Source organism: Podarcis erhardii, assembly GCF_964252035.2.
Source record: "Podarcis erhardii genome assembly, chromosome: 1".
NCBI classification, from domain to species: Eukaryota; Metazoa; Chordata; class Lepidosauria; order Squamata; family Lacertidae; genus Podarcis; species Podarcis erhardii.
Window position 1 is genome coordinate 136,663,165 of NC_138497.1, and position 15,805 is coordinate 136,678,969.

The window sequence follows — 15,805 nt, forward strand, 5'->3', positions numbered from 1 at the left end:
TCCCCATGTGGTTAGAACCTGGACTTTCCAGGTTTCTAAATCACACAGGTAGCCTCCCTAAGTAGAACAGGCTCTCTGCTACAAAAGTTATCCCTTCAACTTGTGCAAGAACGGGAATGAGAGGTAGGCTCAGTGTTCTTGTCCTTTCTCTCCTGTGCGTGTGGAACAGTTGAATAGCTGCAATGATCGTGGTGATTCAGACCCACATAGGAGCAAACTAACTTTGTGCGAGGACATTTAAACATATTTAGAATAGGGCTATTACAGTACGTATATGCTAAGAACATGGATCCCCCCCCCCCTTTTTCCTCCTGGCTGTAGCATATGCATAAAGCTCTGCACATTTATAAAAAGATCAGTGTGCTATTAAGGTCAAGACTTCATTTTATTTTTAACTTGTAGGCATAAAAATTGCTTTAGGTTAAATTGCAAAGAGGCAAAGGCAAAAAGGCAGGTCTAAAAGTCATCCAGTGGTATGTATTTTGTTACGAACTATGAGTAATGGCTATTCATGTAAGGCTGTTTCCTGTGACCTTCTAAACTCTGTCACATCTAGGCAGAAAATTTGCTCAAAAATACTCTGAACCATATTTTTCCAAGAAACATTTTATTCTTATTATTATTAATAATAATAATAATTTTTATTTATACCCCGCCCTTCCCGGTTCAAAAACCAGGCTCAGGGCGGCTAACAACAAATTTAAAACACTTAATTGTAAAAGCAGTATAAAATACAGTATAAAAACATGAATACTGTAACAATAAAATTCAAAAATCAAAAATCAAAATTAGAAATTCAAAAAAGAAAAGAAAAAAGTTTCACCTGCTACTAGTTCCTGATAATAATAAAAATAATGAAAGCTCTTGTTAAAATGGGCAGAAACAAGCTGGGGATGGCTTGTTCATTTCTTTTCATGTACTGTAGATTCCGGCGCACTAGGCGACTGGGCGTATCAGACGACCCCCCAAATTTGCAGCTGCAAATTATTTTGAAACAAATATGTTGGAAGCTTTCCCTCTTTTCTGGGCTTGGTTACTTTTTTCAGAGTTGTTCAACCTCAAAACCTAAAAAATTGTATTAAAAATTAGAAACATTTCATGGTTTCACAAAACGTCATTGCACTAACTTCTCAGGGGAAAAAATGAAAAATGAAAATATAACCGGAATAGAATCAATTGGATTGACTTCTGAGTAGACATTTGTTGTATTATGCTGTAGAATGTTATAAAAGTTACAAAAGTAAGAGGTTGAATTATTACAATTAACTGGAGGGATAGTTACCCCAGAGCATAATACAACTTGGTTCAGGAAAATGATAGAAAGGGGTTCAAGATAACAAAACAAGTAGGCTAGCTTGCTGAATTATTCAATTCCTCTTCCCATTAATTAGGATGTGTCAAATCGTTATCTAGTCGCAGTTATTTTTTGACAACCTCTCTCTCTATACATCTCAGTGGCATGCTGAAAACTTCACTACACTGCTTCCTCAGTCAGGCTGAGGCTTCATACACACTCAACATTCAAAGTACATGACTCACCCCCCCAAAATCTTAGGAACTTTAATTTGTCAAAGGTGTTGAAAATTGCAGCTCCTTGAGGGGTAAACTACAGTTCCCAGGATTCTTGGGGGGAAGAAGTATAAATGTGCTTTAAACAGAAGCTACTTCTGATATTGTGTGCTAGTGTTCAAGGGCTGCATGACCACCCAGAAATTCGTAGTCTCTCAGCCTGCAGGGACAAAGGAATCTGCACTAATGCAATGGGAGAGGAGGGGGGGGTATGAGAGCATTTATGTGGGCTACACTCTTGTTCTCTCTTTTCAACACTTAGCCACCTCTTGCCAAATTATTCATTAGATCTGGGTTGTTTTCTCCAGTGGTTGTCCGAAGTCACCTCCAACTGGCCTGTGCACCTGCAAGAATCATACAAGCCACTCAAAGTTGGTTAGATCTGAAGAACTTGCCAAACATACTCTTCTGGCTCTAACCTTCATGTAATAGGCCTGCCTCTATCATGCTCCATATGCTTGCCGTGAAATGGCGTATTTATAAATCATCCAGTCGAAAACGTCACAGTGATCTAACTGAAATCAATATTCACCAGACTGAAACTAATGCAGTGATACTCTGCAACCTGATACTTCTCGGTGAATTCCTACTGGCAAACAATTCTCATTTCAAATTAAGGGAAGAGACTGGAAAGTCTTGAAGCTGCTGCTAATTATAATTTGGGTTGGACTCAAGTGATTACACTTTCCCCCAACAAGAAACTATCAGCAATATTAAAATACAGCAACACCTTGTGGCCATCCAGTGAGCTTCCTGCTCAGTGAGGATGCACAGGATGTGTAGTTCTTGTAGAGAGTTGAAAACAATTTGAAAGAGAGAGTTGCTGTTCATGATGTATTTTGCTTAGCCCACTTTTGTTCTTGTTATCAGAGTTTGCAGAGTTTTCAGAAACCACAAGTGACAATGCCTCTCTCAAACTATTTTCAAATCTCTTAAAGACTACTGTATGTCTCTAGCAAAAGACTACTCATGCTGCTTTTAAAAAAAAATATGAAAATTTCTTTTATTGAAATAAAAAAGCCTCACCAGAAACACAAACTATGTGGAGTGGTGATTATGTGGAGTGGTGATTTCAATCCATGTCAGTGACTCTGATCAAACAAAGGGGAGGGAAGAAAAGATCTGATTATATGTATCTGTCCTAAGGATGCTTCATATTTTTCATGCAATAGAAGCTAATTCAGTTCCATGTGTAATTTGCAGGTTTACTTTCTGATACCTGTTACACTCTCGGTGGGAGTAATTTCAGCTTTTCGGATACCAGCTTTCTTCAATGACAGCAACCTGTTGGCTGTATTCCTACTTCTTCTCCTTTTTGGGTAAGGATTTGGTTTAGTTTAACCTAACCTGAATTTAATACCCCATCCTGGCTCCAATCTCTAGCTCCTGCCGCCTCACCCATTCTGCTAATGGAAGCCTTGCCATCAGCTGAACTTCACCCGCTGGATACAATCAGAGTAAGAAAGGAGGTTTACAAAATTGCACCATTATAACTTTTCACTTGGTGCTTTAAAAAAAAACCATATTTAAGAACCCCCTTTTTGATTTTGGGATATTATGGTTCTGTGTTGCCTAGCTGGCCCATTTAGATATAAAGTCAGGCATAACTAAATAAAGTACAAACTATGAATGGTCATAGGGACGCAGGTGGCGCTGTGGGATCAGAAGGTCAGTGGCTCGAATCCCCGCGACGGGATGAGCTCCCGTCGCTCGGCCTCTGCTCCTGCCAACCTAGCAGTTCGAAAGCACATCAAAATGCAAGTAGACAAATAGGTACCACCCCGGCGGGAAGGTAAACGGCGTTTCCATGTGCTGCTCTGGTTCGCCAGAAGCGGCTTAGTCATGCTGGCCACATGACCCGGAAGCTGTACGCCAGCTCCCTCGGCCAATAAAGCGAGATGAGCACCACAACCCCAGAGTTGGCCATGACTGGACCTAATGGTCAGGGGTCCCTTTACCTTTACCTTTATGAATGGTCAGGCTAACCTCAATTAGCAGCTTGATTAATTTAGTAATCACTCTAACCAAGTTCATCCCAGAAACAACATGATCCTTTCCTCATCTTTTTGCTCTTGATAGATATTTCAAGGAAGTTGATGACCAACACCAGCTTTGCTGTTCTTTTTGACTTTGCCCCAAAAAAGATGAATGGTGCAGCCTTGTTGTTTTCTTTACCAGAGACAATAATCAGCTCACGGGCTGACTGGACTAGTAGTGTCAGTCGATAAAGGACACATTTTGCTGCTTTTGTTGGTCTCTTGCTTTATTGTATTTTTTATTCTTGTTGTTGGTGCTCTGCAGATATGCAACATTTCCATGGATGTACTTGCTGGCTGGAATGTTCAAGGAAACAGGAATGGCCTTTATAGTTTATGTCTGCATCAACTTGTTCTTTGGCATCAATACGATCATGACTCATTCGATTATGTTTCTACTTTCCCAAGAAAAGGCCACTGATCAGGTATGAGCCTTGCAAACACACCTTTAACTCTCATGTATAGAAGTTGTGCAAAATTCATTCTATTTCATGGGGGGGGGGGGACAGACAACAATGCTCTTACTTCAAGGAAGTTTTGACTTGATAGTACCACATATCTTGGAGGCTGGTTAAATAGAGATGTAATATAATTGCTTAAATTGAGTACTTTAAATCAGCCTGTACCTAAAACTTCTAAATACAATCAGCCAACCTCTTGATATTGCCTTCTGTTTATGTAAGGATGGCTTTCTCTTTCAGATTACAATGAATATCATCACTAAAAATATCTAAGGGCAATAAATCTGTACTGTGGGTATATATCTCAGTGATGGGGTTTCCTTCATGTGGGCTTCTCCACTCTGGAGGTCTCAAGTGCCAAACTGCATCACCATTCTCAAGTCTCATTAGTGTAGCACAATGGACGGAGCCTGGGACCTTTAGAACAAAGGAAGATATTTCAAGGAAACAGAATGAATTCATACCTTTCCTCCAAAAATGAACCTCCTTGGCCAAACTGGTTGCAGTGGGACCATCCCTGCATAAAGCAGGAGTGTGGGAGGGGGGAATGTCAAAGAGGAGCTTCTCTTCCTCTGCCTGGGAATCTCATGATATATAGCTTCAGGCACTTTTTTCTGCAGCCTGAGTTTCCTTCCCTCACTGGATGTGGGCAGGGTAAGAAGTGGGGTGGCCGGCTGTTGTTGTTCCGTGTATTTCTCACCTGCCCTTCACTGGGTGGACTTTTTTATATGAATCTTCTGGATGCTGCAAAAAAATGTCTTGGCCCATATTTGGGAATTGCCTTCAATACCAACAGCTGCAGCAAGGATAGTCACAGTGTTTGAAATTGTACACGGGGACAAATTGACATCAGTATGCTTCAGGTGGTTTTCTGGGACTGTGTACTCATGTACACAAACAGCGAGGTTTTTTTAGCTGTTCGTATAAATTGGTGACATCTAGTGGAATCAGGCCCATTGCATCCACTGGCACAATGCAGGCTAGCACCTGGTGCTTTTATTCTTAAAGACGTAGTCCTTACAATTTTTTTGCCCAAGCTACTGCACCGTATCTCTTTTTCTCTTTTATAAAAAAAGAAAGCAACCACAAAAACACACATTGTGAAGAAGGATGATAGGTGAATAAAAACTGTGACTGCCCTTGTCATATCTTGTTTAGATAACATCATGCCTGGGAGATTACCTAACAGTTTTTGAACCCTAGCTATAGATATTTACCAAATTAGGAAAAATGCTGTCCAATTTAAAAATGTAACGATGGGTAGACTAAATTCCTAAATCTAAACATAAAAGCAAAGTACTTCCACCGTAGTAAGAAAGTGTAGAAGCCAGCTCCCTTCTCTAAAAGATAAGCATTGTTTCATAATGGACCAGCTTGTCAACTTTCATTATGGACATAGGTCTTTCCCGAACATGCATTCAGCATTTTCCTTGAAGGCGTTTGATCAGGAAAGTGCACGCAAAGGATTTACAATATATTTGTGCCCAAAGGCAGACAAGAGTTGTTGATTGACATTGATATGTCCCTTTCAGGTGCCTGGCTAAGGCTCCCTGTGATGATTTATTGCATATCTGATGCCCAGCGCAAGTGTCAACAGCATTTCTCACTCCATGACAGGGATCAGACACAAAGACCAACTTTTCACTGCTTGTCAGATGGTATTTTCACACACACCCTTCTTGGAACAGCTGTACATAGTGTGGGCCAGATTATAGCCTGAAACCATCTGCAGCACCAGTTTTTGTTGTCTGCTACCTGACCTGAAACTAATGTCTTCAGTGTATCTGTGTGTTAAAGACTAGCTGAAATAGAAGGTCATTTATGGGCTGTGGCAACAGTAGTACTAGCAATGTAGTACCAGAGGTGAAGCGTTCCACTGTGCTGAATATGCTACAACCCAGATCTCCAGAAGTCAACCTGAATCATATTGGCCTGGACTACATACCTGTAAACAAGATGTGAAAATAAAGCATACACAATGGGGAAAGGCAAGCATATTGGAAAGTATGGCAGGAAAGGGGGGAAATTACCTTTTCTTGAGATGGGAGCAGGTTAAGCCAGCAAGTCCCTTTTTCTCATATAAGTGAGGGGTAGGGAAAGCCTTCCCCATTCTGGTGAAACTGGCTGACTGGACCTCTGCCAAGAATAGCCTGTTGATGAAAAAGGGGTCACAATAAATTTCTGTGTGATGCACACATACTTAGCAGCAGGATGTGTACAATACCTCTGCACCTCCACCACCAGGAGGGACATTTTGCTATAAAACTCAATACATTATTCCTAATTTTTATGATATATGAAACTAGAAAGTAAATGCACATTAAGGTATTTTTTCTTCCTTTCAGAGCTTGCATGACCTTGCTGAAACACTGAGGCATATTTATCTAATATTTCCACAATTCTGTTTTGGATATGGATTGATCGAACTGTCACAGTATCAAGCCTTGATGGGTTTCCTAAAAGCATATGGAGTGGATTACCCTGACAGAACCTTTGAGTTGGACAGGATAAGTTCCAAGCTGCTTGGGTTGTTTATCCAGGGGACTATATTGTTTTCAATCCGCCTCTTGGTTGATGATGGGACAATTCAGAAAGTCTGGCATAATACATTAGAGTAAGTGACCTGCGGGGAAAGGGTTCTCCAAAATCAGAAACAGGATGATGGATTGACAAGGAACAAGATGTGGCATATAGACTTGTGATTTATTGTTTTACATTTACACCAGGGATTTGTAAAATGCTTCAGCAACAAACATGGGTTTCTGATTAGATTATGATTATGATAACAGCCAAGCGCAGTTTGCCCCAATCTCTCTCTCCCCCCCCTTCCCCGCATTGAAATCTGCCTTCTGTGCATTGGATACAGGAATTAGAAAATTGTCTTGTCGCACTATTGGCTTACTACATAACAGGCACACAGCCCCAAAATTAGAGAAATCCAAAAACAAGTAGGTATTTATCCTTGAGACAGGAGAATGGTCCCTCAGCTTGATCCACAAACCAGTATAAGCAGGTAGTTCTTACGCTAAATTGGGTTGCATTCCAATTTCAACTCAATGGTTTTTATTTCTGAGTAGACATGTATATAATAGCTACCATTTCCATTCTCACATTTTTCCATTTTCCAACTGTGGAAGAAGATGGTATATGCAAAGGCATGGTGCTACCTTCTACAGAACTTTCACACATGAAACTATACCTGACCTACACAGAACCATAGAATCAAAAAATAGTAGAGTTGGAAGGGACTGCAAGGATCATCTAGTCCAGGCTTCCTCAAACTCGGCCCTCCAAATGTTTTTGGCCTACAACTCCCATGATCCCTAGCTAGCAGGACCAGTGGTCAGGAATGATGGGAATTGTAGTCTCAAAACATCTGGAGGGCTGAGATTGAGGAAGCCTGATCTATTCCAACCCTCTGCAATGCAGAAATCTTTTGCCCAATGTATCTATGGGAGCTGGTCTCTTTTAGCACACCATTTTAAGCAGGAAGTTGTTGCACTAAGCTCAACTAAGGCTGCAATCCTATGTTCACCTACCTGGGACTAAACCTGATTTAACTGAATAGGACTTATTTCTGGGTAAACATGTATAGGATTGCACTGTTAGTCTCACTGACTTCAATGGGGTGGAATATTCCTCTCTCAAGATGGTATCTAGTATGTGCCCCTGGGATAGCTCAGTCAGTAGAGCATGAGATTCTGCCAGGAAGCAGGGCATGGAGGCCATAACCCTCTCCTGGTTTTGCTTTGGGTTTTTGTGCCCATCATCTCATCCTGAGAGATACTCCTGCCTCTGATAACGAATGCTCCATTTATTCTCAAAGGTGACAGCTATAGACTGACTTCTTCTCTTTGTCAGAAGTTGCCAATGTTTTGTCATCCATTGTTGTCCCAAGCCAGCATGACCAATGGTCAGGCTTAATAGGGGTTGCAGTCCAAGAATATCTTGAGGGCTGCAAGTTAGCTACCCCTGCTTGCCTCTGCATCTGTCCAATCCCCTTCAGAAGCTGTCTAAGCTGGTGGTCATCATAGCAACTTTTGGTAGTATCAAAGCTGCTTTAAGGATCAGAGTCAGGAACATAAGAATCTCTTGTTTCTAAATGCTGCTTCGAGGGCTCAAGAATAGGTGTCTCCAACAAGCAGCTGTGCTCCTTCTGAATGGGATGGTTTGTTTGTTAATGTATTTTTATTGTATCCCATTCTGGGATTGCTTTTAGTAATGAAGAGCAGGCTAGAAATATTTTAAATAAATGCATTACTTAAATGTATTTCTTGTCAATCAAACACGACTACAACTTGTGCCATCGCAATCTGTTGTTATGGAACATTCTCCTTCATCCCTTAATTTTCCATTTGTCTTTTAGTGGGGCAGGGCTGAGTTGGATCTATTTTTTATATTGGTGGTTCTTGTTATTACACTTGCTTTTAATGTTTGTGTTGTCAACCACTTTGAGTTCACCTTTCTGAAAAACAATAAGATAGTGCTAACAGGAGTTGTCTTCCACCATGCTAGATTCATGTATAACAAAGTACATGGCAAGCCACAATTCCACCTGGAAGCCATTGATGAGGAGGAAGACAAGGATGTACAAGCAGAAAGAGAGAGAGTCACATTAGGCTTAGCAGACTGCGACATGCTGCAGCTCCAGAATCTCACCAAAATCTACCATCTTCCCCACCGAAGAATTGTGGCAGTAAAAAATGTCAGTATTGGAATCCCAGCAGGAGAGGTAAGTCGGTACAATTAAAAACACTGCTACTGCCTTGGAATACATTCACAGGCTGGCTGGCTTGTTGGCTGGCACCCAACACTGAGCAGTTGGGGAGCCATCTACTCAGAGCTCTCTGCTGCTACACAGTGTTATTGTCTATAATCAACAGCTCATCCAGGCTACAGTAAGCAGGGATGCAAGGGAGTGAGTGTGGGATTTCTTCCCTAAGTGGCCATAATATTACATTGGAACTTCAAGGAAAAACAACTCCAATATTCTGGAAAAACAGATGATATGGTCCTCACGATACTGTCCCGTATTACAAGCAAGATGAAAGGGTTCGTTCCTCACATCAAAGACATCCTCCATGTAAAAAGTGAATGTGTTTCCAGGAGTATTCAGCTGAGGCATTTGACTTCTGCACCTTGGAACTGTGATTTTGATTAATTTTGTCTGAAAATGAAAGCATCCAAACACACTCAGGTCCCTTTGCTGAAGCCCATAAATCACTTCCAAGGTTTCTTTTGTTGTTTCGGGTTTCTCATATGAATTAACAACTATGCAAATAAGATTTCAGATTTTGCATTTTCAAATCTGTTTTAGCTCCAGCTATTGGGTTTTCTGAAAGAAATTATGAATGTGTTGATCTTTATTAATGCACTATAACTAAATTCTGGTCTTTCCCCCTCACAACCCAGTGTTTTGGCTTGCTTGGTGTGAATGGGGCTGGGAAAACCACCATCTTCAAAATGCTGACGGGAGACATTGAACCATCTTTTGGAAGGCTACTGGTGCGAGATGAAACTGGGTATGGCAGATTAATTCATTTGGGGCAATGAAAGACAAGCAAGTTAGCTGAGGAAACAAGTCTAATGTGACATTTGCTTGGGTTACAAATTTAACCATGAAGGCTGGCCATAAAGGAAGTGCAAACAATATAAATATAATGATTTTGCAGTTCCTTAGGTGTATGACATATGCCCAATTTTACTGTGCTCTCCATTTTATTAATGGGAGATGGAAGCAATGTGGCAGTCTTAATGCAAACTTAGTTGGGAGGCATTCCCACAGAACTGAGTTGAACTTGTTTCTGGTGAAACAAATGTATGATCAGTCTGAAGGTTGCATCAAGTCATTTCTGCCCCAATCAATAGTCGGTTCTCCTTACTCCATGAAGACTTACATGGTTACTCAACTACATCTCCCAGTGATTCCAAAGGGCCAGACATCCAGTGAAGTTTGACATATCCATATAAAAGAAGCAGTGTGGAATTTCTGTGGAGGGTTAGGGTGAGGAAACAAGACCAGTCGGTGAGATCTTGCTCCCCTGCTTGCATGCACTTTCACACATTGTGTCTACAAAGTGTTTGCAAAGACATGGCCTTAGCACTGTATCCCTGAAGGAGCATCTCCACCCCCATTGTTCAGCATGGACACTGAGGTCCAGTTCCAAGGGCCTGCTGGAGGTTCCCTCACTGTGAGAAGTAATGTTACAGGGAGAAGGCCTTCTTGGTAGCTGCGCCCGCCATATGGAACACCCTCCCATCAGATGTCAAACAGATAAACAATTATATGACAATTATACACAGAGATCCAGCACTGAGGGCCTTCTGGCAGTTCCCTCGCTGTGAGAAGCCAAGTTCCAGGGAACCAGGCAGAGGGCCTTCTTGGTAGTGGCACCCACCCTGTGGAACACCCTCCCACCAGATGTCAAAGAGAACTACCAGACTTTTAGAAGACATCTGAAGGCAGTCCTGTTTAGGGAAGCTTTTAATGTTTAACAGACCACTGTATTTTAATATTTTGTTGGAAGCCACCCAGAGTTGGAAGCCACCCAGCCAGATGGGTGGGGTATAAATATTTTATTATTATTATTATTATTATTATTATTATTATTATTATTATTAATACAGCCAGATAGATATCTGAAGTCAGCCAGGAAGCTTTTAATGTCTGATGTTTTGTTGTGTTCTGTTAATGGTGGAAGCAAGCCAGAGTGGCTGGGGCAACCCAGTCAGATGGCGGGGGGGCCAAGTATTTATTTATTTATTTCTGCCTGCTGCTGCTACTAGTACACGGGGCTCAGGTGTTTGTATTCTGTTAACCCTAACCTTTATTGACTGAAACCTTTCACATAACTTAATTGCATCAATTCAGGTCCTTGAATGATGTTGATGATGCCCACTGGTCACTGTTTGGATACTGTCCTCAAGAGGATGCCCTGGATGATTTGCTGACAGTGGAAGAACATATGTATTACTATGCCCGACTACATGGCATCCCAGAGAAACATATTAAAGGGGTCAGTAGGTGTACATAAAGTTAGCAGTGAGTCTGTTGTGAAACTCTGCTCACCGTAGTTCTCTTTGGGTGTTACTTCCAAGGAGAGAAACAATAGTACTGTAGGGGAAACCATTGACCCTGCCTCCATCATCACATCATCATCTGGGTACTCTGATGTCCAGCTTCTACTTCAGAAGCGGGAGCCTCCTGTAGTTGTAGAGAGACCCCTTGCATTTTAAAACCCTGGAAAAAGGAGGTGAACCTCCATGAGTACAGAAGGTCCCCAGCTTCAAAAGCAGCAGCCAAACATGAGAAGTTGTGTGATGATATAAAGACAGCCCTCTGTAATCCTGTTCTACTCATACTTCGGCTTTATAGGGATAACTCCTGAAGAAACACTGTGTTTTGGTCAGATATGTATTCATATATCTGTCCAAATTACTAAAGTATTTTGATTAACACTAAATAAATAATATCAATTGTCTTAAATTTTCATTCAGTAGCTGGAATTTTAAACAACTAGTTTCCTAAAGAGGTTGCTAGCAGATCACAAGTTACTGCCTTACAAAGCACAATGAAGCCACCCAGTCATGGGGACTTAGCCTAGAGTTCAAAAACTTGGGGGATTTTGCTCTGCTGAACTGAACAAGGCTTACTTCTGAGCTAGCGTGTATAGGATTTCACTATCCAAGTGTGAAGATTGTGAATTGAAAGTCAAGTTGCCTGGTGCATTTTGACCTTTTCAGTGTCTTCTTCAATGGCTAATATACAGAGTGTTGTCACATAATTCAGATTCGTCCACAATAAGAGAAAGGACAACTCTTTTCAATTCCCTTGCATATCATGGCTGAGATAACCATGGTCTTCAACAAACCTGCATAATTTTACTCATCACATAATAATGTATAAAATATAATGCCTTATATAGCAGGTTTTCTGCTTCATTGTCCACTATAATCTGGACACATGCAAGCTCTATGGCATTTCTAGGGAGACAAATAAGCATAGTGCCAATTAGACCTTTAATAATTGACGTTCCACTTGAATTTAAAGATGAAGGCTTTGCACTCAACCCTGGTTTCAGCTAAATTTGAGTTCTTGATCTTCTGCTTTGCCACGTCATCTTGGGGAACCATACAGGATAGCAGCTGCCAAATGTCCAGTCTTCTCCCCTGGACTGAAACCATGGGAGGCCTTTTATTCTGATTTGCAGCAGAAGCTTCTGCACAGGGTGCTGCTGACTGGCTGGGAACTGGTGAGGTTATTAATCCGCTTCCTCCCAGAAGTAATTTTCAAAACTGAAAAAAGCCTCTGACAAAGAAAGAGGAAAGACAGAAGGAAGGAAGAGCTGGATATGCATTGTGATTGCATAAATGTAGATACGGGACTTTAAAAACAAAAGAGCCGAGAGCCTGCTTGAATCATGGCAGAGAAAGGAGGAGAGACAACCAAATCAGCATTCTCCTCACTGGGCAGTATGTCTGTCAAATCAATGGCAAATGTGGCCTAGGAGGTGGAAGGTAGGAGCCGAGTTCAAGACACGACAGAAAAACACATACAAAACACAGCCTTACAAAACAGCAGAGTTTAACATGAAGGTCTTGTGAATGCTGACCCTGTTTTATTCACCTTCCTTCTTTGCTAACTCCAAGCTGGCAGAGCAGCCAGGCATGCACTGCTTTTATTTAGCAAAAGAGGCTATAATATGACAGCAGTTTTTAAAGTTCAATACTTATTGCTTAATTTGACAAAACAGGATGAACAAAAATAAGAGGGTTGTTATTTCCATTCATTATAAATTAAGCAAAGTTTTATTTAAATGTATGCAAATTTCAAATTGCTGATTAGCTAGCATTCAGGCTGAGCTATTGAAAAAAAGGGCATCTGAGAGGCAAAATAAATGTTGGGCAGTCTTGAGGCTGGCGAAGTAACTCATTTACCTGAATGTCAGGTGCTAATGGTTTTGTTGTCTTGCTGTCATTGTGCGAGTTGCTCAATGAGTTGCAACAATGACAACATATCAGTGCCCAATCTTAAAAACAAAATATGTTTCCACAGATTGTACTTCGGCTTCTTTATCGACTTAACCTGATGTCTTACCAACACAGAATCACTTCTATGTGTAGCTATGGTACCAACAGAAAGTTATCAACTGCTCTGGCCCTTCTCGGAAAACCCTCGATTTTACTCCTGGTAAGAAATCAACACTATTTGTGTGTGTGTGTGTGTGTGTGTGTGTGAGAGAGAGAGAGAGAGAGAGAGAGAGAGAGAGAGGGAGAGAGAGAGACACAGACAGAGACTGACTTTGATTCACCATTTTCTCTAAACCGTTACAGAAACAGCAGCAACAAGAAGGGGCACCACATTAATTGTTAGAGTGAGAAGGTGTACTCAGAACATTTAGGCATGAGATTAATGCTCTGAATAGAAACTAAACAATAGGGAAGGCTTGTTAATGTTTCACAATAAACGATCTCTTCTCAAGGAAATCAGAAACACTCTACATTCACTTTTTATAAAAACATTTTTTTGGGCTCCAAATTGGAGTGGAATATAAAAGTTTTAAATAAATAAATACTCTTCTCCCCTCCAATTAACATATAACACTCAAGTGCTGAGTTCAAAGGGTAGGCTACAGAATAGTTTATTTTGGGTGAGAGAACATAGGAGACTTGTATAATCTTTGCAGCATTTACCTTATTTACGAATATATGGGCAAAACCTAATGGAGACAAATACGCTCCTGTAAAGCAGACAGCCCAGCTATTAATCCTGGCTCAGATCTTGTACGGAAAATAGCTGCACCCAAGAATGCTTCATCTTCAACCATCTCCCTCCCTCCCTCCTTCCCTCCCTCCCTCTCCCTCTCTTTCTCCTTTAATTTGCAAACCTGCTCCAATCTTATAGCTCTGAAAAACACTATCTCACCCATTAAGGGGCATTAAGGTTCTTATGTTAAATTCTGGATTGTGCACCGAGGACAGGGCAGCCCATCACTTCCTCAGCTGAGGGTTGTTGGCAGTAAAGTTCAACCCCTTGTAGCATCTGATCAGGCAGAGCCCTTGCCTCCTTGCATGGAGTCTCCCTTCCCGTCAGGGGTGCTTGTCACTGTCTCTGCTTCTTGCCCAATTAACTTCTGCGCATCCTGGAATGTAGCATCCAGCATGTCCTCAAGACTCCTTTGAAGCTGCACCACTTGCTGTGGGGTCTCCTGGTCCATTGGCCACTCGAGCTGCTCCTCCATTGCATTCAGTCCTTCATTCACTCATTTATGTATTACATTTATACACCTCCTTTATCTTCCAAGGAGGCACCCCAAGTGATGCATTTGCACTAGAAGTGTGTGTGTGTGTGTGTGTGTGTGTGTGTGTGTGTGTGTAAAAGAAATGAATAAAGAACAAGGATATTGTGTTAATGACGGAACTTATAATAGTTGGGAAGGAGATTTCCTTTTTTTAAAAAAAAATATTTATTAACAATTTAAACACTACAAAAAATAAAAACAATACAATACAACACAAAAACACTACACAACACCAACACATTTAAACTAACAAAACAAAACAAAACAAAACAAACAATTTAAAACACATCAAATAGTTTCAGTGTCTTATCTTTCATTCATTTATTTCCGCAACCTCCTCACACCTCCCTTTTCGTATTCCACTTCTGTTAACTGTTTCAGCAATTCCTTTCCATCTTTAGCTGTTTTCTATGGGAAGGAGATTTCCTCAGCAGAACAACTGCAAACTCAGCCTGGTTTCTGACTATCAAGCTGTGATGTTCCCGTTTTTAATATCATGTTATCAGCAAACAATCACAATTCAAACAATCATGGAAGTGCCTGGCAATTTTTGCTGATGATGCCTGCTGAAGGATAATAGCATATGGGAGCTCATCTGTGGTCTATTGTCTGTGTAACGCTCAAAGCAGAAACCTTGCTTTAATCTATAAATAGAGTAGTAAGAATGTGCACAGCCCAAGTACTACTTGAATAGAAGTCATACATATTATCTGCCCCCAACATCGTAATATCTGCCCAGTGCTGTTATCTAACAATGTGCATCTATCACTAATATTAACCATTTCCATTGTACACAGTAGCAATTGACTTTTGCCATTCATGATAACTTTTGTGTATTCTAGGAAGCATTCTATGCATCTGTTTAGTCATGCTTCTGTTGCAGCTTTACTATTACAGCATTGCTATTATTATTATTATTATTATTATTATTATTATTATTATTATTAACAATAATATTAATCTTTTCTGGAAGCAACTACAACAAAAAGGGAGGAATGATTAATGTGAAGGCCAAATATTAGTGGGGTTCCCCCCAAAAAAGAGGAAACAGTGGCAACAAATCACAAGTTCCTCTTCTTTGCTTTTTACATTTGCTGTCGACTACTTTTATTTTAGGATGAGCCGAGCTCTGGCATGGATCCGAACGCTAAGAGACATCTCTGGAAAATCATCACGGAGGAAGTACAGAACCAATGTTCAGTGATACTTACTTCTCACAGGTAGAGTCCCAGGCTTCTAATGAAAATGTTCAGACTCACCTTCCACACTGAGATGAGCCCAGTTCCTTGTTAGGCAAAAAAATTTTATTTGTTCACTCAAGGTAGAGTGAGCGCAAATACAGACTACCATATGCTCCACTGAGCTGAAAGCTAAAAGAAAAATGGAATTGAAATGCTGGACTGGCCCATAGAACTAGCCTAGGAAATATAAAATAATG

At 40.8% G+C, this 15,805-nt stretch overlaps 1 protein-coding gene and 2 long non-coding RNA genes across 4 annotated transcripts in view; 1 reads left to right on the forward strand and 2 right to left on the reverse strand.

The window, feature by feature from the left end:
- ABCA12 (ATP binding cassette subfamily A member 12) overlaps positions 1-15,805 on the forward strand; it is a 127,766-nt gene that overhangs the window by 104,909 nt on the left and 7,052 nt on the right. The window contains exons 43-50 of the mRNA XM_081849115.1: positions 2,773-2,888; positions 3,871-4,030; positions 6,412-6,680; positions 8,582-8,798; positions 9,479-9,588; positions 10,938-11,082; positions 13,122-13,256; positions 15,484-15,587. Coding sequence (XP_081705241.1) covers positions 2,773-2,888; positions 3,871-4,030; positions 6,412-6,680; positions 8,582-8,798; positions 9,479-9,588; positions 10,938-11,082; positions 13,122-13,256; positions 15,484-15,587 — 1,256 coding nt within the window. The remainder of the gene's footprint in view (positions 1-2,772; positions 2,889-3,870; positions 4,031-6,411; positions 6,681-8,581; positions 8,799-9,478; positions 9,589-10,937; positions 11,083-13,121; positions 13,257-15,483; positions 15,588-15,805) is intronic.
- Positions 1-15,805, reverse strand: part of LOC309335518 — a 122,559-nt gene that overhangs the window by 66,511 nt on the left and 40,243 nt on the right. The window lies entirely within an intron of this gene.
- The window catches only part of LOC309335949, a 42,895-nt gene continuing 28,255 nt past the window's right edge, over positions 1,166-15,805 (reverse strand). For both annotated transcript variants that reach the window (XR_014153820.1, XR_014153821.1), the window contains exons 2-3: positions 6,097-6,216; positions 1,166-1,913 (exon numbers count right to left, since the gene is read on the reverse strand). This is a non-coding gene — a long non-coding RNA (uncharacterized lncRNA). The remainder of the gene's footprint in view (positions 1,914-6,096; positions 6,217-15,805) is intronic.